The sequence below is a fragment of the Eriocheir sinensis genome, chromosome 29 (genome assembly GCF_024679095.1).
Source record: "Eriocheir sinensis breed Jianghai 21 chromosome 29, ASM2467909v1, whole genome shotgun sequence".
NCBI lineage: Eukaryota > Metazoa > Arthropoda > Malacostraca > Decapoda > Varunidae > Eriocheir > Eriocheir sinensis.
Genome location: NC_066537.1, coordinates 5924768 through 5944703, shown reverse-complemented (window position 1 = coordinate 5944703; position 19936 = coordinate 5924768). Strand labels below are relative to the sequence as shown.

At 44.7% G+C, this 19936-nt stretch overlaps 3 protein-coding genes and 1 long non-coding RNA gene across 8 annotated transcripts in view; 1 reads left to right on the top strand and 3 right to left on the bottom strand.

Annotated features, from left to right (window-relative positions):
- Positions 1-129: 129 nt before the first annotated feature.
- LOC127004884 (V-type proton ATPase subunit E-like) lies at positions 130-7876 on the bottom strand. The gene is made up of 5 exons (XM_050873091.1): positions 7718-7876; positions 3782-3957; positions 3197-3365; positions 2368-2519; positions 130-1799 (listed from the first exon to the last, which is right to left on the bottom strand). The coding sequence occupies exons 1-5, from the start codon at positions 7748-7750 to the stop codon at positions 1646-1648; spliced, it is 684 nt and encodes a 227-aa protein (XP_050729048.1). The 5' UTR covers positions 7751-7876; the 3' UTR covers positions 130-1645.
- Positions 7877-8666: 790 nt separating this feature from the next.
- Positions 8667-12289, top strand: LOC127004880 (succinate dehydrogenase assembly factor 3, mitochondrial-like). Of its 2 annotated transcripts, none has more exons than XM_050873089.1 (3): positions 8667-8884; positions 10487-10668; positions 11416-12289. In XM_050873089.1, the coding sequence occupies exons 2-3, from the start codon at positions 10551-10553 to the stop codon at positions 11691-11693; spliced, it is 396 nt and encodes a 131-aa protein (XP_050729046.1). In that variant the 5' UTR covers positions 8667-8884; positions 10487-10550; the 3' UTR covers positions 11694-12289. The 2 variants fall into 2 exon arrangements, with proteins under 2 accessions (XP_050729046.1, XP_050729045.1); XM_050873088.1 differs by having other exon boundaries at positions 8667-8897.
- LOC127004881 (uncharacterized) lies at positions 9017-10143 on the bottom strand. 3 transcript variants are annotated; one of them, XR_007758088.1, is made up of 3 exons: positions 9986-10143; positions 9776-9915; positions 9017-9670 (listed from the first exon to the last, which is right to left on the bottom strand). It is a non-coding gene; the product is annotated as an uncharacterized LOC127004881 (long non-coding RNA). The 3 variants fall into 3 exon arrangements; XR_007758087.1 differs by having other exon boundaries at positions 9951-10141; XR_007758086.1 differs by having other exon boundaries at positions 9017-9425; positions 9496-9670; positions 9776-10136.
- LOC127004878 (cell adhesion molecule Dscam2-like) overlaps positions 11691-19936 on the bottom strand; it is a 17958-nt gene continuing 9712 nt past the window's right edge. Inside the window, exons 9-20 of one of the 2 annotated variants that reach the window (XM_050873080.1) lie at positions 18160-18304; positions 17015-17142; positions 16772-16889; positions 16467-16585; positions 15841-16035; positions 15589-15735; positions 15040-15186; positions 14562-14720; positions 13962-14167; positions 13269-13453; positions 12308-13123; positions 11691-12148 (exon numbers count right to left, since the gene is read on the bottom strand). In XM_050873080.1, the coding sequence (XP_050729037.1) occupies positions 13096-13123; positions 13269-13453; positions 13962-14167; positions 14562-14720; positions 15040-15186; positions 15589-15735; positions 15841-16035; positions 16467-16585; positions 16772-16889; positions 17015-17142; positions 18160-18304 (1577 nt within the window). In that variant the 3' untranslated portion in view covers positions 11691-12148; positions 12308-13095. Of the gene's footprint in view, positions 12149-12307; positions 13124-13268; positions 13454-13961; positions 14314-14561; positions 14721-15039; positions 15187-15588; positions 15736-15840; positions 16036-16466; positions 16586-16771; positions 16890-17014; positions 17143-18159; positions 18305-19936 lie in introns of those variants that run through there. The other variant, XM_050873081.1, reaches the window with a different exon arrangement.

Below are 19936 nucleotides of genomic sequence, written 5' to 3'. Positions count from 1 at the left end.
ACAAAACCAAAAAGTAACGCGAGTCTCACAGAGGTAATTGCTGATGGAAAATATGAAAATACGACAAAATGTGAAGTCTCCTGGTTCGGTTACAGCAGTTGGGGACCGTAGAAGAAAAATAGCAGGATAGTATATGTACATGACCCTTTATTATATTTTTTAAGACTCATTGCCACAAGACGAGTCACCAACAACACCAAAAACACCGAGATGGGACGAGAGGAGGAGGATGAGGCAGTGGAATCTGTTTTAGGGAAGCATCACGACCCTCCAGAAAACATAAATAAATAAAAATACAATCACACAATTTCCATCATAATCATCATTAGAGAAGTTCCGTATTAAGTACTTTGTTCATTTTCAAGAGCTAAGGTGAGGTCAAGTTAGGTTCAGGTGAGGTCATGTGCTTCCCTAATTATACCTACAGCTGGGGAGGGGAAGGAATGACTCTCTATATACACAACCGATCTCCATGTGTTAGTGTGTGTGTGTATGTGTCTGTATGTGTGTGTGTGTGTGCATGGAATGTTTTTATTTACCCCAGTCAGCCAGCCGGACACACACAGACACACACATACATACAGATAAAAAGAGATACACAGGACATTGAAAGAACGGCTGGCTGTTTAACACAACCTCTTGGGGATCTGGAATGGTGTGTGCGTGTATGTGTGTGAACGTGCATGTATGTGTATGTGTGAGTGTGTGTGCATGAAAAAAAAGTTGGAAATGGCCACAATCTCATGTCAGTTTCCTTTTGTTCCTTATTATCAACCACCAACATTGCTAATCATCTTCACTAACATCTTTAACATTTCTCGTAAAGAATAAAAACTCGTAAAATAACAACAGCATCATCATCGGACTTTGCAATTTATAGACTCCAGCAAACGACTAACATAACGGCTCTTTTTACACCATTGTCATTACTACCATGCACACTGGCCTGTTACTATGACACTACGACTATTATTACTATTACTCGGTCACAATACTGCTGAATGGTGTGACTTGCTCGTTTGCATGTATATGGGGAAGACACGAAGGCTCCTCTCCAAAGTGAGATGACAAGAATGATAATAATAATAATAATAAGACCTACTGAGTTAGTTTTTGTGCTTGGGGCCGACACTACAAGAGAGAAAGAGAAAGGTCGAAAGGTAGGGGAAGAGATTGTGGGAATAAAAACAAAAAAAGTGAAATTAGAAAAAGAAGAGCGAGTGAGAGAATCAACAAAGGCAGAAGAAACAAGAGAACAAGACAGAGGTATTAGAGGCATTGGTAGGCATAGACAAGTATAAAGAAAGACTAAGACAAGTTTAGAGGTTGTTGAGCTGCCAGAAAGGAAGAAATAAGGTGGGACTGAGGCAGAAAATCAGATAAGTATAAAAGAATGGAGAAAGAAGAGAGAAAGGCACAAATATACAGAGATACAGTTGCTAGAAAGATAGATAGAGGCAGACAGAGACACAGAGACCTCAACACAAATTTAGAGAGATGAAGTGGAGAATAAAATAAGGCTGAGATAAAGAGACATGGAGAGACACAGAGTTGCTAGAAAGTGTGATAGAGACAGACGCAGACACAGAGACCTCGACACAACATTTACAGAGATGAATCAGACGTGGGGTGAAGTTCCCGCCCCTTAATTGTCGAACTTCCTGTTGGGGTTGGCACCGAAGAGCATCGTGCGCACCTCGGGAAGCATCTGCTGGGCCAACATGTCCAGACGAGCCTCCAGGGTGTTAGAGATCTTGATGCGGTTACCAGGCATCACCACCAACTCAAGGCCGCCGCAACTGTTCAGGGAGATTTATCATAATTACCGAGGGAGGTTTCTTATGCATTCATTGGGGAGATAGATTGGTTTACTTATTAGGGTGTGTAGTCATGGTGTCGTAACTATGATGGTTATATGAGGTGCTGTGTAAAAGTGGCGATCTACCATTTTTTTTTTTTTTTTACAGTTAAAGACAAGGAAAATATATAGAATACAAAAGGTAAATTAGGTTAGGTAAAAGATAAATGATGAAAACATGACATACAGACTACTAACACAGTGCAGAGGAGGAGGAAAAAGGAAAGAGAAATAGGAAAAGCAGATAAAAAGATGAGGTAAGAAGTTAAATAATTCATTAAATAGACACAAAATTAATTAGGTAAATGATGAAGGATAAAAACATGACATACAGACCACCAACACAATGAGAAAAAGGAGGAAAAAGATGAGAAAAAGGTAAAAGCAGATAAAAGATGAAGATAAAAAAATTAAAGAAGTATTTATTAGACAGTTACAAGATTAAAGTCACACAGCACACAGAGAGCACTTGACATGCCTTTAAATAATCCTCAGCTTCATATACTCACATTTCAGAGGGAAGGTAGCTGTTGCTGTCGATCTCCAGTTTGCTGGTGCGGCCGGAGATGGCCTTGTAGGCGGCCAGGGCTCTGGGGATGGCCTGCTCCACCAGGGACTGATCCTGTCTTCGGCAACGCACCATCAGGCTGTTCTCCAGGAGCTGACCAATGGGAGAAAGGAAGAGTTTGTGATTTAGTCCCCTTTTTTTCATACAGCACAGGAAGCAGCTCAAGGGCAACAAAAAAAGTGTAGAAAAAAAAAGCCCGCTAGTCGCTGCTCCCACAAAGCGAAAAGTAAAGAGTGGCCAAAAGAGAGGTCAATTTCGGATGGCAAAGTGATGAATGATGAATGCTTGTGTCAAAATTGGCAAAATAGAGAATGATAAAGATGGGTCAGAGAATGAAAGAAATCGAAGAACATAACCCTACAACTACTATGGGAAATGAGAAATGCTAAAAAACATATTGAAGAATGAAAGAAATGAAAGAACCTGCGACTCACTGGTCCTAGAAAGAAAGAAAGAAAGAGAGACAGACAATGGTTCTAGTACAGTAAGCCTTCCAGTTTGGCGGATTCATGGCTGGCGAAAAAATGCCTTCTCAAATTTGACAAGACGAAATCCCACTGCAATCTTATAATATTAAACCAACATCCAAAATTGACCATCTGTATTTGACCATCTGAAACTGACCTCTCTTCTGGCCACTCTATTCTATTCACAATCACAGGAGCAGTGCTTGGTGGGCTTCTCTTGTTTATTTTGTTTTTGCCCTTTATCTCCTTCCTTTGCTGTAAATTAAAAAAAATAATAGCAAGAATATGTTCCCTCCTACACACCTGGCAGAGGCCCTGAGTGAGGAGGTCCTGCAGGAGTTGTATGTAGGCTTCAGGGTCATGGGTCAGCACCACCAGCTTGCTCTGAGCCTCGTGCAGGACGTTGCGGATGTGGTTCTCCTGCGCCTTCAGCACCTCCAGCCGAGACTTGTTCAGGAGGTTACTGGCACCACTGTTACAGGAGGGAGAGAGGGGGATGAAGGTTTGGAGGAGTGTGGGTGTTGGTGATGGTTTGTGTGAGTGTGAGAAAGTGAGTGTGAGTGATTGACTGGTTCCACATAGATTCTAGGAGTACAGAGGAATTTCATGATTGATTAAATAAAGGCATAAACTGAATGAGTAAAATTTAAAGCCAGTAAAAAGGGAGATAAAATTTGATTGACTAAATGACTGATGACCTGCGAGTCTGATATTGTTTTAAGCAGCAGTAGAGGTAAAAATAAATGAAAAAATGAATAAATTAACAAATAAAAGATAAAATAAAAATACGAAAAGTGCAATAAAAACAAAAATGGGAAAAGATTAGACAAATATCACATGATTATTTAACCTAAATCCACTCCTCCTCCATCTTCATCTCCTCCTTACATCTTCTTCTGCAGCTCCACTTGCTTCTCCTTTCTCTCATAGTACTCGATGATCTTGAGCCTGTTCTGCTGCACGAGGCGACCCTTCTCAATGGTGAACTCCTCCTCCGCCCTCGCGTCTATCTCTTCTGCTTTTTCATTTGCCTCCTGTTCGATGAAGGACATCATCTGGTTGATCTGTGGGGGTGAGAGACACAGGGTTATTATTTTTATTTATTATTAGAAGTCTTAACCCTTTCAATACGGTGACGCAGACGTCGGCGTCACAGTATGGAAAGGGTTAAGAGGAAATGGAAGAGGATTAATCCTCTTCTAAACCTCTTTCATTTCCTCTTACGACGGCATCACCGTACTGAAAGAGTTAAGATCCACTATTATTTTTACCGAGGTTCATGAAGGATATCAATAAAAAAAAAATACATAGACACAGAGTCCTTTGCTGAGACATGAATGTGAAAGATACGACAGACAAAGACAGTAAAGAGAATAAAAGTGACGTACCACCAGCAAAAATTATCTATCCCCAAAATCACTCCATGGTCCTCGTAGTTATTTTCCTGCAATTTTTTTTTTTTTTACAACAAAGGAGGCAGCTCAAGGGCACACAAAAAAATAAAACAATAATAAAAAAAGCCCGCTACTCGCTGCTCCTAAAAAAGAAGCAAAAGAGGTGGCCGAAAGCAAGATCAAATACGAGAGGAGAGATGTCCTGATACCCTCCTCTTGAAAGAGTTCAAGTCGTAGGCAGGAGGAAATACAGATGAAGGAAGATTGTTCCAGAGTTTACCAGCGTGAGGGATGAAAGAGTGAAGATGCTGGTTAACTCTTGCATAAGGGGTTTGGACAGTATAGGGATGAGCATGAGTAGAAAGTCGAGTGCAGCGGGGCCGCGGGAGGGGGGGAGGCATGCAGTTAGCAAGTTCAGAAGAGCAGTCAGCGTGGAAATATCGATAGAAGATAGAAAGAGAGGCAACATTGCGGCGGAATTTAAGAGGTAGAAGACTATCAGTATGAGGAGGAGAGCTGATGAGACGAAGAGCCTTAGCCTCCACTCTGTCCAGAAGAGCTGTGTGAGTGGAACCCCCCCACACATGAGATGCATTCTCCATACGAGGGCGGACAAGGCCCCTGTATATGGACAGCAACTGTGCAGGGGAGAAGAACTGGCGGAGACGGTACAGAACGCCCAGCCTCGAGGAATACTAATAACTATCTCCACAAAATGAATAGTCTGCATCTTCAAAATAGCCCACTCAGGTTTTCTAAATAACGGTTGAGATGGAACTCTGACCACATATGAAGGGGAGAAGGGGGAGCAGTACTGGGAAGGGAGGAGAGTTGGAGTTGAAGGAAAGATGGGGAGGGAAAGGAATAATGGGGAGAAAGGAGATGCTGGGTGAGGGAGGAGAGCTGGGAAGTAGGGGGAGGAGTCTGGGGTCCATTATGCTTAACTACCCCTTAACCTGGTAGCAGCGACGGGCCAAATTTGTGGCTTTTCCGTGTACCAGCAATGGGCCAAATTTGTGGCTTTACCGTGTACCAGCAACGGGCCAAATTTGTGGCTTTACCGTGTACCAGCAACGGGCCAAATTTGTGGCTTTACTGCATACCAGCAATGGGCCAAATTTATGGCTTTACCGTGTACCAGCAACAGGCCAAATTTGTGGCTTTACCGTGTACCAGCAACGGGTCAAATTTGTGGCTTTACTGCATACCAGCAACGGGCCAAATTTGTGGCTTTACCGTGTACAACGAATAATTTTGTGGCTTTTCCGTGTACCAGCAACGGGACAAATTTGTGGCTTTACTGCATACCAGCAACGGGCCAAATTTGTGGCTTTACCGTGTACCAGCAACGGGTCAAATTTGTGGCTTTACTGCATACCAGCAACGGGCCAAATTTGTGGCTTTACCGTGTACCAGCAACGGGCCAATTTTGTGGCTTTACCGTGTACCAGCAACGGGTCAAATTTGTGGCTTTACTGCATACCAGCAACAGGCCAAATTTGTGGCTTTACCATGTACCAGCAACGGGCCAAATTTGTGGCTTTACCGTGTACCAGCAACGGGCCAAATTTGTGGCTTTACCGTGTACCAGCAACGGGCCAAATTTGTGGCTTTACCGTGTACCAGTGACGGGCCAAATTCTTGCCATGATATAACCCCCCTAAAAAAGATGATGCATAAACTGATCACAAATGCATTGATATGTTTTACAAAGTGGTTGGCGTGAGTGATGATTTTTTTCTCATTAATTCGCTTAGAGGGGCCTTTAAGAAACATGATCCCTGCAGCTACCGGGTTAAACAGACAACCTAGATAACAGCATATACCGGGGGAGGAGTCTGGGGTCCATTACGCTTAGTTACCCCTAAAACGGACAACCTAGATAACAGCATATACAAGGACATAGAAAGCCTAAACTACATATGAGGCGTGCCGCGCCAGAACCTCGTAACCGAAAAATCGTAGTTTTGAGAAAATCGCGCATAAAGTTAAACACTGACAATGCACCTAAGAATGGTCAGAATATGTAATAACTATACATCAAATGAAAGGTTTTGAAGAGTTCTGTTTTGTTAATTAGGTTCTGATAGGAAATCGGAAAATTTTTGGTTTATTGAAATAAATTAATGAAACCCCTACTCAGTGGCGGAAAAAAAAAAATTTGCTGGAATTTTTTTACAATTTTATTATAAAAGTACTTGTTTTTATTAGGAATATGTGAAGGTTTCATGATGATAGCTGTGAAAATGAAAATGTTATGATTTTTTTACCGAGCGAAATTTTTTTTAATCCGCATCGAACTTTAATACTCCTATCCATTACATTGACTTCCTCCTATGTTCAAAATTATTAAGTACGTGTTGTAAAATGGAATATGTGAAGATTTCATGATGATAGCTGGCTCATCCTACACGTGCGTCTTGGTTACGTGGTTTTGGCCCACGCCTCAGGGAGTTAGTCGCGACTTTTTTTTTGCGTGTCGAGACCAGACTAACTGTCTTAGCACCCTGTTTTAGGTGGCTGGAAGGTCGGATTTCCTCTGTCCGACCACGGTATATGACAATTCCACCTCTCTACTCTCTGGGGCAGCCATTATCTCAATTTCTCAAATTTCAGGGTTACGAGGTTCTGGCGCGGCACGCCTCATATAAAGCACCAGATAAAATAATAACTAGTGTAGGGAAATAGCAAAGCTTGTATCAGTAAAATAGGACACCGTGATATTGCAAGGATGGTTATTAGGACATTATAGGAGTTTAGACTTTTATTACCCAAACTGTTTTCCCAATGGCTCCGTGTTATTACTTACTTGTAAATTATCAGTAAATTGGAACACCGTGATTTTGCAAGGATGGTTATGAGGATATTTTAAGAGTTATATGGACTATTTTATTGCCCAAACTGTTTTCCCCATGGCTCAATGTTATTACTTACTTGTAAATTATCAGTAAATTGGAACACCGTGATTTTGCAAGGATGGTTATGAGGATATTTTAAGAGTTATATGGACTATTTTATTACCCAAACTGTTTTCCCAATGGCTCAATGTTATTACTTACTTGTAAATTATCAGGAAATTGGAACACCGTGATTTTGCAAGGATGGTTATGAGGATATTTTAAGTTATATGGACTATTTTATTGCCCAAACTGTTTTCCCAATGGCTCAATGTTATTACTTACTTGTAAATTATCAGGAAATTGGAACACCGTGATTTTGCAAGGATGGTTATGAGGATATTTTAAGTTATATGGACTATTTTATTGCCCAAACTGTTTTCCCAATGGCTCTGTGTTATTACTTACTTGTAAATTATCAGTGAATTGGAACACCGTGATTTTGCAAGGATGGTTGTGAGGATATTTTAAGAGTTATATGGACTATTTTATAACCCAAACTGTTTTTCCAATGGCTCTGTGTTATTACTTACTTGTTTCTGCACGTCGGCATCGCTGAGAGCCATTTTGAGGGCGTTAAAGTGGACCGGAGAGGGAGAGAAACACAGCAGCCACTGGGCGACCTGAGGCAGACGATCATATGATGACACTCAACCCAAGGCCCGTCCTAAAACCTTCTATTCTCTTAACTAAAAATATAAATAAAGCCACTATAGGAAAGATTTTAAATACATATACCTTATTTTTATACTTAAAAGCCACTGATCTGTTTATGTATATTTATAATTGTAAAGTATGGTTCCTTTACTATAGTTTCTTGGCAGCATCACGAGACATCTGACAGACTCTAGGATGCCACAATATGGAGCCAAGAGGAGGATCGGCGCGTGTATATGTGCTGAGGCTGTGGGATCCGATGCTTCTTCCTCCTCTGTAGCTGAAGATGACGATGATGATGATGATGGCGATGATGGTGATGATGATGATGACGATGATGATGGTGATGACGTCCTTAATTAAATACTGGGATTACAGACGATGATGATGATGGTGACGATGATGATATGGTGACAATGACGATAATGATGGTGATGCTGCTGTTGCTGATGATGATGATAGTGATGATGATGGTGATGATGATGATGGTGACGGTGATGATGATGATGATTTTGACGGCTTATTTACAGGAATCAAATAACTAACTGACTGAATAACTGAGAGACTGATACCTATATTGTTTTAAGTAATTGTAGAGGTTAAAAAAGACAAGGCTGCTATAATGAGAAGATAAGACAAATAAAATACCATGAAATCTACGTAAATGTACTCGTATGATTTTTTTTCTACAATGTGACGGAGATGAGCACCGAGGCCACGCGCACCTTGACATATGACTGAATCGTTCACATTATTTCAAGCTTTCTCTTAATGTACATAGATATATATAGATGTTCAGGCCCCTCCACTGTTTTGCTTTGCCTGTGTTGTGTAATCTCGGCAGCGGTGCCAGACTATCGTACTCAGAGCCTCGTATTTACCGGTTTCTGAGCCATAGCTATTTCCAAAAAACACCAATCATTAACCATTTTAACGATAACTATATATGAAGGCAGTTAATGGGGTCGAGGAGGCAGTTTTGAGGTCGGAAATAGGCAAACATAGGAGGCTGAGTACGACAATCTGGCAACGTTCGGCAGCAGGTGAGGGCCACAGGTACAGCTAATTAATGGGTTTAGGATGCCGTCTCCAGTACACACACCTTTAATTAGTGCACCTAACACCACACCTGCCATTACAGTGTTAAGATATCCATATTCACCATACCTGTTAGTCTGTCACCACCCCAGGCCACTGAGATGATCTATTGTTCTGATGTTGTGTGTCATGTCTCCTGGTCAACACGTTTTAATATGTTTTCAATTGTTGTTTTAGTTTGGTGTGGGTTTACATGTGTCCTGAATTTCTTGGACATTCCCTCCTAGTCTCGTTTCTCTAGAATCACACCCGACTCTGTGGTGGTTGACGCTTCGGGTAAATTTTACTGTCCTGTTGTTTTGTCAAAAATTCCAAGTTTCTGCAGCTAGACGTTACTGTCCTTAGCAGCGATTACTACTTAAGCAGCAGCAGACAACCATCCTTAGTGGCAATAGGTTACACTTCATTAGGTTAACCCGGTAGTAGCGACGGGCCAAATTTGTGGCTTTACCTTGTAGCAGCGACGGGCCAAATTTGTGGCTTTACCTTGTACCAGCGACGGGCCAAATTTGTGGCTTTACCTTGTACCAGCGACGGGCCAAATTTGTGGCTTTACCTTGTAGCAGCGACGGGCCAAATTTGTGGCTTTACCTTGTAGCAGCGACAGGCCAAATTTGTGGCTTTACCTTGTAGCAGCGACGGGCCAAATTTGTGGCTTTACCTTGTAGCAGCGACGGGCCAAATTTGTGGCTTTACCTTGTAGCAGCGACGGGCCAAATTTGTGGCTTTACCTTGTAGCAGCGAAGCTCCAAATTTGTGGCTTTAGCTTGTAGCAGCGACGAATAAATTTGTGGTTTTTACCGTGTAGCAGCGACGGGCCAAATTTGTGGCTTTACCTTGTAGCAGCGACGGGCCAAATTTGTGGCTTTACCTTGTAGCAGCGACGGGCCAAATTTGTGGCTTTACCTTGTAGCAGCGACAGGCCAAATTTGTGGCTTTACCTTGTAGCAGCGACGGGCCAAATTTGTGGCTTTACCTTGTAGCAGCGATGGGCCAAATTTGTGGCTTTACCTTGTAGCAGCGACGGGCCAAATTTGTGGCTTTACTTTGTAGCAGCGACGGGCCAAATTTGTCCCATGATATAAACCCCCCAAAACAGATGATACATAAACTGATCACAAATGCTTTGATATATATTCTGAAATGGTTTGTGTGAGTGATGAATTTTTCTCGCTTAGAGGGACCATTAAGAAACATGATCCCCGCTGCTACCGGTTTAAGGTGAATTATGGTCAGGTAAGGTAAAGTTTGGGGCATCCCGGCCTGGTCAGTCAGCGTTCAGCCCACCCAGCTGTTCATCCTTACTTACGGGCTAGCTGATAAATGTGTTGCTGTACCTGGGGAAGCCTTGGGAAGGTAAATTGTGGTAACCTAGATGTTGCACTGGCACTGTGTCTCGGGGTAATGGGCTCTCAAGCATCACAGGCTCAAGGGCCAATGCAATGGATACGAGAACCGAGGCCTTGCTCAGGTATTGTGTATGCCCCAACCTTACCTTACCGTCCTTTTATCACCATTCTTCTTTATTAACTATTATTATTTTGTAGGGAAGGAACAGCAGCCAGTCTACACAACCTGCCAGCCCCTGCACCCTGGTGAGAGTAGGTCGGGATGGGTGGTGGGCGGAAGGCGGTAGCTGAGGCCTTCACTCACCCCCAGCGCGTGAAGCTCCTCTACAAGACCATCCTCAAACTGCACCGAGGCCTCCCCATGGAACTGAAGGCGCTCGGTAAGATTCCCTGCACTCTTGACAGCCTTCCCTTGTTCATATTTCCTCCCGCCTATGACTTACACACTTTCCAACCTTCCCTTTTCTCCCTTCCTCCTACCTTCCCTACTCTCTTCCTCCTGCCTTCCCTTTTCTTCCTTCCTCCTATCTTCCCTTCTCTCTTCCTTTCCTTTGTCCATATTTTCTCCCGCCTATGACTTACACGCTTTCTAACTTTCCCTTTTCTCCCTTCCTCCTACCTTCCCTTCTCTCTTCCTTTCCTTCTTTCATTCCTCCTACCCCTCCCTCATTTTTCCTCCCCTTCACTTTTTCCTCCTGTCCTCATTTTTTTCATCACAAGCATTTACCTTATACATACATATACAATACAAAGAAATACTTCACTTCTTTCTCACCTGCAATCCTTCAATGGCCTCATACTTGATCCTCTTCTAAGCTCCAATACAAGCAGAGAAATGTGTGATGGGTGGGTGTAACTTCATGTGATTGGCTCCACTGGTATGGCTATGTCTGCGTGATTTTGTTATTTTGATTTTCTATAGTTGCAGAGGCGGCTTTGGGAGTGTGTTGCCTCATGTCTTGCCACTGGTCTGTTCCATATCTTTATCCTGTCTATAGTTATGGGTATGTGTCCTGGTGGGTTGGTAGGGGGTGTAGTAGAGACTCAGTGGGAGTTGTATCATGGGTTTGCTGGGGTGTGTTTGGGTGGTGTTATGGTGGTGGTTAAGTGTAGCCTTCCTTCCACAGGTGACCAATACACAAGGGATGAGTTTAAGCGTCACAAGGAGGCGTTGCCGGAGCAATCCCAGGCCTTCATGGTGGAGTGGACCAACTATGCCATCACCGTCGCCAAGCAGCTGGGTGTGCGGGGCTCCCACACCGCCAAGACCCTCGGCCGCCCACTCTCACAAACTGAGTTGGAGAACTTCAATGACGAGCAGGTCCACCAACTGTATGAGCTCTATGAGGCCGCCAACAACCCCGAGACGCCCAGCCCGGCCCAGGACCCCAAAAAGGCGAGGTGAACATGACAACTTTTATTAGGCGACAGATGGACACACACAAGTCCAGTCGAGGCGTTGTGTGTGTCGAGACGAAATGACGAAAAACATCAGACTCATTGCTCGGTAACATAGTATTATTTATGTCTGGTAGGAATCACAGTCAGTGAGTGATCTCAGTGTACCACAAAGTCATGAGTGTGGTGGTGGGTGTCGTGCAGAGCCAAGGGAGATCTTAGTGGTCAGTCTCAGCCGAGTAATGATTGTCCTCCTCTCAGGGAACAGTGTGCCCCACAAGCTTAGTAATAACACAAGTGATGGACTCTCCTGACCCTCTGCAGTGCTGTGTGTGGCAGATCACTGCAGGGGCGTCAGAACAATAAGAACAGACGATGTTGCACTGTGCTGCGCTGTGGCACAGGTGAGTTGCTTTCCACAGGCCAGTGCCTGGCCAGCAGGGTTGCTCAATGTAAGGTTACCTGTGCAAAACACTGAATTAGCTCACTCATAGTTATAGGGTGAGAGATGAAGTCCATGTACACACTATGTATCTATTTGATGCAATTAATATTTGTATATAGATGTTCAATAAAGAGAAATGTTAATAAATTTTGCTTTTATCAAGTTTTTGGACTGACCTGGCAAGGTTTAGGGGCATCTCAGAGTCCTCCTTCCTGGCCTGACTTGCATTCAGCCTCAGCACCAGGTGGTCTACATCCCTCAGGGGGCAGGTCACACACAGCCCACCTCAGCTTGGTGTGGAGGAACAGCTGCTGGCATGAGGGCATGCATACTGATACACTTATGGTCACCCTGATGAGGACCACAACCCACACACACATGTACACCTAACAGATCACGGCAACACTTAAAATACTGAATACAACAACCAGACAACCAGAGCACAGTAGAGTGGATCGCACACAGACACACAATGATTGCGTGGTGCGGCCAACAACTTGCTGGCCGCCACACAGCGTTGAACAAAGTGGACAAACTCTAAACACGTGCGACGCAGGAAAATCTGTCCGTCACGCGTCACAGAGAGAATCGTCACCACCGGCGGTCACACAGACAACTACATTTTGATTGGTCACTTCTCAATACATGTCAAAGTACTGATGAAGAGACTGGATGAAGTTATAATTTTTGCAACACTACCAACACTCACCCTACTAACAACGGAAGTGCACTAACACCCATATGTACAGCGTAGGTGAAAACAGGTGGTTCTGGCAACAGTGCTCAGGTGAATTAATTAAACGTAGGTACTGTCACGGCTTCAATATCAACATCCAGAGTATTAGTAGCTCGGCAGACACCCCGTACCATAAGGAGTCAGTTCCCATCGTTGTGATATCTCTTATTCCTCTACTATGGGTGGTGGTGGTGGCGGTGGGTGAGGGGGGGTAGTCCTTAGAGCACCTCAAGGGAAGTGGACAGTACGGGGGATCCTGCAGGACGTGTGGAAACAGAGAGATGTCCAGTCAGATGAAAGCCTAGAAACATCCTTGAAAATTTATAAACCAAAACTAGGCCTACTTGATTCCCTTTTAGTTTATAGATATTTATTATGAGACAAGAGCCCGGCATCATCACCTAGCAATCCTGGGGTGTCGTGGTGCCCGCCGGGGGTGTTGGTGGGGCGGGCCAGGGGTGGGCGTTGGGATGGGGGAGCTGCCAGGGCCCAGGAGGCTGCCGTACCCCTCGCTCTGGGAATCCACAAGCCCCTGCGCCTGAGGAAGGGGCATGCCTGGACGACCACCTGGGGCCTCACCCTCACTCTGGGGGGGAGGAAGATGATCAGGATGAGGAGGAGGAAGAGGAGGAGAAAGAGAAGGAGAAAGATGATGAAGATGAGGGAGAGGAAGAGATAAGGAAGATGATGAGGAAGACAAGGAGGAGGAGGAGGAGGAAGATGGAAGGGAAGAAGGAGGAGAGAAGCTAAGAAAAAAGTATTACCCAGGAAAAGAAAAAAAGCACATAGAAGTAGAAAGTAGAAAAGTAGATAACGTAGAAATCGAAAAAGTATTGGCAAGAAAAAGAAAAAAAATTGAAGAAAAAGAAAAAAACATTGCTAAGAAAAGTGATATAAGTAGAAGAGTGAAAAAAAGCAGAAAAAAATAGAACAAGTATTGAAAACAAATAAATAAATAAATAATAATAGTGGAAAAAATACTACCAAGAAAAAAAAAAGAAATATAAAGTAGAAAAATAAAGATATTTACACAGTATAAGTACAGACAACACATATAACACCATAACTTCCAATATCCAACCACACAGTCTTACCAAATTAGGTGAATCCACATCATGCAGAGACGGCGGCTGGTAGACAAGTGCCGTGAAAGCCTTGTGAGGGCGGGCCTGCTGGGGAGGCGGGCGGTGGTGGGCGTGGGTTGGGGGCGAAGGGGGAGCCGGAGGTGGCGGTGGGCTACTTCCGTCGAGTTGATAAGTGGCTGCGGCATAGTGGTACAGCTCCTCCCCTGGATATTCACCTGGGGGAAGAACTGGAGGGTTACCTATGGGGCTACCTGGAGACACCTGGGGCTTGGCTTACCTGTGGGGGATACTAACGAGGAATGAGGGTTGTGTTGTTATTTTAACCTGGTAGCAGCGGGGATCATGTTTCTTAGTGGTCCCTCTAAGCGAGAAAAATGAGAAAAAATCACCCCTCACACAAACCATTTCATAATATATATAAAAGCATTTGTGATCAGATTATGTATCATCTATTTTGGGGGTTTATATCATGGCACAAATTTGGCCCGTTGCTGCTACATGGTAAAGCCACAAATTTGTCCCATCGCTGCTACCAGGTTAATTATTTATTTATTATTATTATTATTATTATTTATTTTTGTGTGTGGCGTGTGCGACCTATACACTCACCTGAGGCTCGTCGTGGGTCGTGTAAGGGTGGGGTCGGGGCGGGGCGTCTGAGGGCTGTGTAGAGCTGTTCCCCCCGCCCCGCCTTCTCCTCCGCTGCCCCGCCCATCCCTGGCCCCACTGCTGCTGCCTCGCCTTTCTTGGGGGGCTGGTTTGGGGGGCCTGTGGGGGGAGCAGGGGGGAATAAGCAGCAGTAGTAGTAGTAGTAGTAGGAGGGGGAGGAGGGGTAATAGTAGTAGAAGCAGTAGTAACATTATTATTATTATTATTATTATTATTATTATTATTATTATTATTATTATTAGTGTTATTCCTTAAAGACACCTAAATCTATACTACCTCTGCAACTTTAGAAAACAACAACAACAAAAACCTTGGATTAATATATACAATGAAATAAAAAACCAACTCTCATTAACATCTAGTCAGCACATGATACGCACACACTCTCTCACACACGTACACACACACACACACTCACGTCGGCGAACACACACGCAGACGGTGGCCAGGGTCAGCAGCAGGGCACCCACGGACACTAGAGCCGGCACCAGCACGCGGGGGTCCTCCCAGGCGGGGGGCGGGGCGGGGGACGTGCTCTCCCATACCCCCGCACCCACCTCGCTCTCTGTCGGGGGAAGGAAGGGGTGGAATTAAGTGTGGATGTGGTGGGGGAAGAGTGGGGTGGAGAGGGGGGGGGGTGAGGGGGATTATTATTTTGGGGCGTGATTGTTGTATTCCTATTTTTACTTTTCTTCTTCTAGTACTTCTTTGTGTTTTCTTCTTCATCTTCTTTGTCTGTAATCTTCTACTTCATTCTCTTCTACTTCTTGTTTTTCTTATTCTTGTTCTCCTTTCTCCTTTTCTTCTATTTCATCTTCTTTTTCTTCTCCTTATTCTGGTTCTTGTTCTTTTCTTCTTATACATACTTCTGTTTCCTTTTTCCTTTTCTTCTTCTTCATCTACTACACTACTATTCTACTTTTTATCATTATCATCATCATCATCATCTCCACCATCATTGCATTACCTGGGTGTCCCTGTGGAGGAGTGGTGACGGTGTAGAGGGCGGGGGTGGCGCCGGCGGTGTTGTGGGCCACCACCTTCACCTCGTAGCTCACGCCCGCCGCCAGTCCGCCCAGGGGGAAGGTGCGGGAGGGAAGGATTTTGGTGCCCACTGCAAAGAGAGTAATAGTAATAGTAGTAGTAGTAATAGTAGTAATAATAGTAGTAGTAGTAGTAGTAACATTAGCAGCAGGAACAGCGACAGTAGTACACTCACCCGTGGTCCAGGGGCTGGCGGGGCGGGGGCGGTACTGGAGGGTGAAGTGGGTGATGGGGCAGCCCCCGTCACCCCACTGTGCCAAGTACAGTGTCGCCTGGGTGCTGTTTGTCGTCACAAACTGGAACTGTGAGGGTGCCTGGGGCGGCCGGCCCTTGGTGCGCGCTGCCTCGGTGCGGGACGGCTCACTGCGGCCTGGGGGAAGACATGATGGAGAAAATGAGCCAAGAGATTAGAGCATGAATTTAGTAAGAGGGGGAGGCAGTTGAACCCAAGTTAAATGAAGGTAAAGAAGGTAGAGTAAAAGGGAGGTGGGTGACAGGGGCATCCACAGGAATTTTTTTGAGGGGGTAGAGAAAAGGTCCTAAACATATACATATCAAATTTTATATCTTCTTTGGTGCAGCACTAAGCAATGGCACATATAGTTTATCAATAACTGCAGCACCAAGTGTCCTCCTGAGGTATTGAAACATATTGATTCAGTTATAACTTGTACAAGAGACTTACAGGGAATATAAGACTTCCAAAGGGGAATAACTGCCCCTCCTTGCTCTTCCCCTCTAGACACCCATGGCAGGTAGTGAGAGGTAAGCAGGTGCGTGGACAGGTGGACCAGTACTCACCCACGCGGTTATGCACGGTGATGTAGAGGTGGTAGAGTGTGCCGCAGCTCAGCTCCCGGGCGGTGAAGGTGGTGGTCTCCCCGCCCACTGTGGCTCGCGTCCATGTGCCTCCCGCAGCCCTGAAACACACACACGTTGGTTAAAGGAGTCGGGTGCAAAAATGAATGAAAAATAAACAAAAATAAAAGACTATTTAATCAAATGTATGAAGAAATATATGACTGGCTATCTAATGAAATGAATGAAAAACAAGACTAACTAATCAACCCCTTTCCCCCTATACACACACCTGTCTGCCTCCTCACCTGTAGTGTATGGTGGCCCCCAGGACAGCGGCACCCCCTTCATCCTCCACTGTCCACTGCACCTTGATGGAGGAGGCTGTGGTCTCCGTCACATGGAGGCCGGGTGAGGATGGTGGCACTGTGAGGGGGGAGAAAGGAAGGAGGGGGAGATGGATGAGTGGTTGCAAATTTGTGAAAAGACTGTGAAATTAAAGAAAGAAGGAAAGTAAGAAAATATATAAATAATAGTAATAAACCACTGACCCAGCACAGTGAGGTGGTAGGTGGCCGTGTCCCTCCCATGGGTGTTAGTGGCCGTACAGGTATATCTGCCCCCATCCTTACGCTCCAGGTCCCCCAGGGTAAGCGTCCCATCCCCCTGCACTATGGCCCTGGGGGAGAGACATGGGGGGAAGGGTGTTAATGGGTTAGAGGGAGAGAAGAAAGTGTGAAGGGTCAAAGATGGGGTTCAATGCTAAGGCTTCCACTCTTAGAAGGCCTTGGCAGTGCTGAAAAAAGAGATGAGAGATGTGAAGGAAGGGGTGAAAGAGGTGTTAGCTGGGTAAAGGAAGGGGTGTAGGGTGAAAGGCGGTGCAGGAGGGGGTAGAGGAATGGAGTGAGGAGGAGACTGAAGGAATGAAGAAAGGGGAAAAGCAAAGAGAGGAGAGGAGAGAAGAGAGAAAGAGCCAAAGGAGAGGAGAGAAAGAGGAAGGAGAAAAGGAAACAGGAAGACATGTAAGGTATGGAAAGAGAGAGAGAGAGAGAGAGAGAGAGAGAGAGAGAGAGAGAGAGAGAGAGAGAGAGAGAGAGAGAGAGAGAGAGAGAGAGAGAGAGAGAGAGAGAGAGCGATAGAGAGAGACACAGAGAGAGAGAGAGAGAGAGAGAGAGAGAGAGAGAGAGAGAGAGAGAGAGAGAGAGAGAGAGAGAGAGAGAGAGAGAGAGAGAGAGAGAGAGAGAGAGAGAGAGAGAGAGATAGAGAGAGAGAGAGAGAGAGAGAGAGAGAGAGAGAGAGAGAGAGAGAGAGAGAGAGAGAGAGAGAGAGAGAGAGAGAGAGAGAGAGAGAGAGAGAGAGAGAGAGAGAGAGAGAGAGAGAGAGAGAGAGAGAGAGAGAGAGAGAGAGAGAGAGAGAGAGAGAGAGAGAGAGAGAGAGAGAGAGAGAGAGAGAGAGAGAGAGAGAGAGAGAGAGAGAGCAGAAAGAAGACAGAGAGTGAGAGAATGAAAAAGAAGAGAAAATGAGAGAAAAAAAGAAAGAGGAATAAAATAAAAACAAACAAAGGAGACAGACAGTGAGAGAACGAAAAAGAAGAGAAAATGAGAGAAAAGGAGAAAGAGGAAGAAAATCAAACAGGCAAGGGAAAAGATAAGAAACAAGACAAACAAACAGACAGGTAGGCGGGCATGCATCTCACCTGCTCTTGGCGTGGGGTATGGGCGTTCCTTGGTGGGTCCAGGCGAGGGTGGGCTCCGGCACGCCCACCGCCCCGCACGCCAAGCTGATGTCCTCCCGCCACGCTGCTGTCACGTTGCCACCCACCGCCCAAACACCCGCTGGAACTGTGGGGAAAGGGGGGATGTGATAAGATGAGGGTGTGTGGGGAGAAGGAAGAGACGGAGGTGATGATAAGGGTGTGAAGGGGAAGGGGATGATGAAGGTAATGAAAAGTGTGTGTGTGTGTGTGTGTGTGTGTGTGTGTGTGTGTGTGAGGAGATGAGGAAAAAGTACAAAGAAAAGGGATAAAAAGGGATAAAGGGATGAAAATAATAAGTGTAGTAATGAATGAAATTGAAAGAGAAAGGCAGAGAAAGGAAAGGGGAAAGAGTAGGAAGGAAAGAGAACAAAATGAAGAGAAAGAAGATGGGATAGCAGAGGTGGGAAAGAACAGGAAGAGAGAGAGAGAAAGAAATCAGAAAAAAAAGAAAAAAAATGATAAAAGAAAAGAAAAAATGAAAAAGAAGAAAAATGAAAGAAAAAAGAAAGTGAAAAAGAAAAAAATGAACAAAAAAAAAATGAAAATGAAAAAAATAAAAAAATAAAAAAATAAAAGAAAGTACAATGATGAACAAATAACACAAATAAATCAATAAAAAAACATTAATGAAAAAGAATGAAAGAAAAGCAAAAAAGGATGTATTACAATGACGGACAAACACCCCAAATAAATAAATATCAAACAAACACACAATCACAAACACACAATCACAAACACACAATCACAAACACACAGGAGGAACAATTATAGCTAGTCAACAATTTCAAACTCGCATCATTCCATTGCTCTATTTTACTTTTTTTTTGTGGTGGGGAAACTAAAACATAAATAAACAAACAAATAAATAAACAAACACACACACACACACACACACACACACACAGCATCATCATATTCAGCCCGGACACTCGCGAATAAGTTAAAACCGACGAACAACCGAATAAATGAATGTAGCGATGAATATATGAACACACACACACACACACACACACACACACACACACACACACATCATTTTCAGGGGCATTGTGTCACTATTTAACCCGCTGTGAATAACTTCTGAATGGTGAATAAATGAATGATGAGTGAAGGGGGTGGGGGAGATGGGGGAAGGGGGGAGGAGTGATGGGGGAGGGAGGAAGAAAGGGGAGGAGTAATGGGGGGATGGAGGAAAAGTAAGGTAGGCAGGAGAGAGGAAGGGAAGGGAAGGAGAGGAAGAGTTAAGGGGAGGCTGGAGGAAAGAGAGGGAGAGAGAAGGGAGGCAGAGAGGAAGGGAAGGAGAGGAAGAGAGAAGATATGAAGGAGGGAGAAAAGGGAGGAAGAGAGAGTGAAGGAGGGAGGTAGAAGGAAGGTGAGGAATGGGGGAGGAGTGATAGAGGGAGAGGAAGAGAGAGGAGGAGGAAGGGAAGGGAGGAAGAGAGAGGGTGAGGCAGGAGGAAAGAAGGGAAGAAAAAGTGAGAGGAGATAAGAGGAAGGGGAGGAAGGGAAGGGTAGGAAGGAGGGAGATGAGGGATGGGGGAAGAGTGAGGGAAGGAAGGAAGGAAGAATGGGAAGAGTGAGAGGTAAAGAGGAGGGGTGTGGGTAGGGGAGAGGAAAGGGAGGAAGGGAAGGGTAGGTAGGAGGGGGATGAGGGATGGGAGAAGAGTGAGGGAAGGAAGGGAGGAAGAATGGGAAGAGTGAGAGGTTAGGAGGAGGG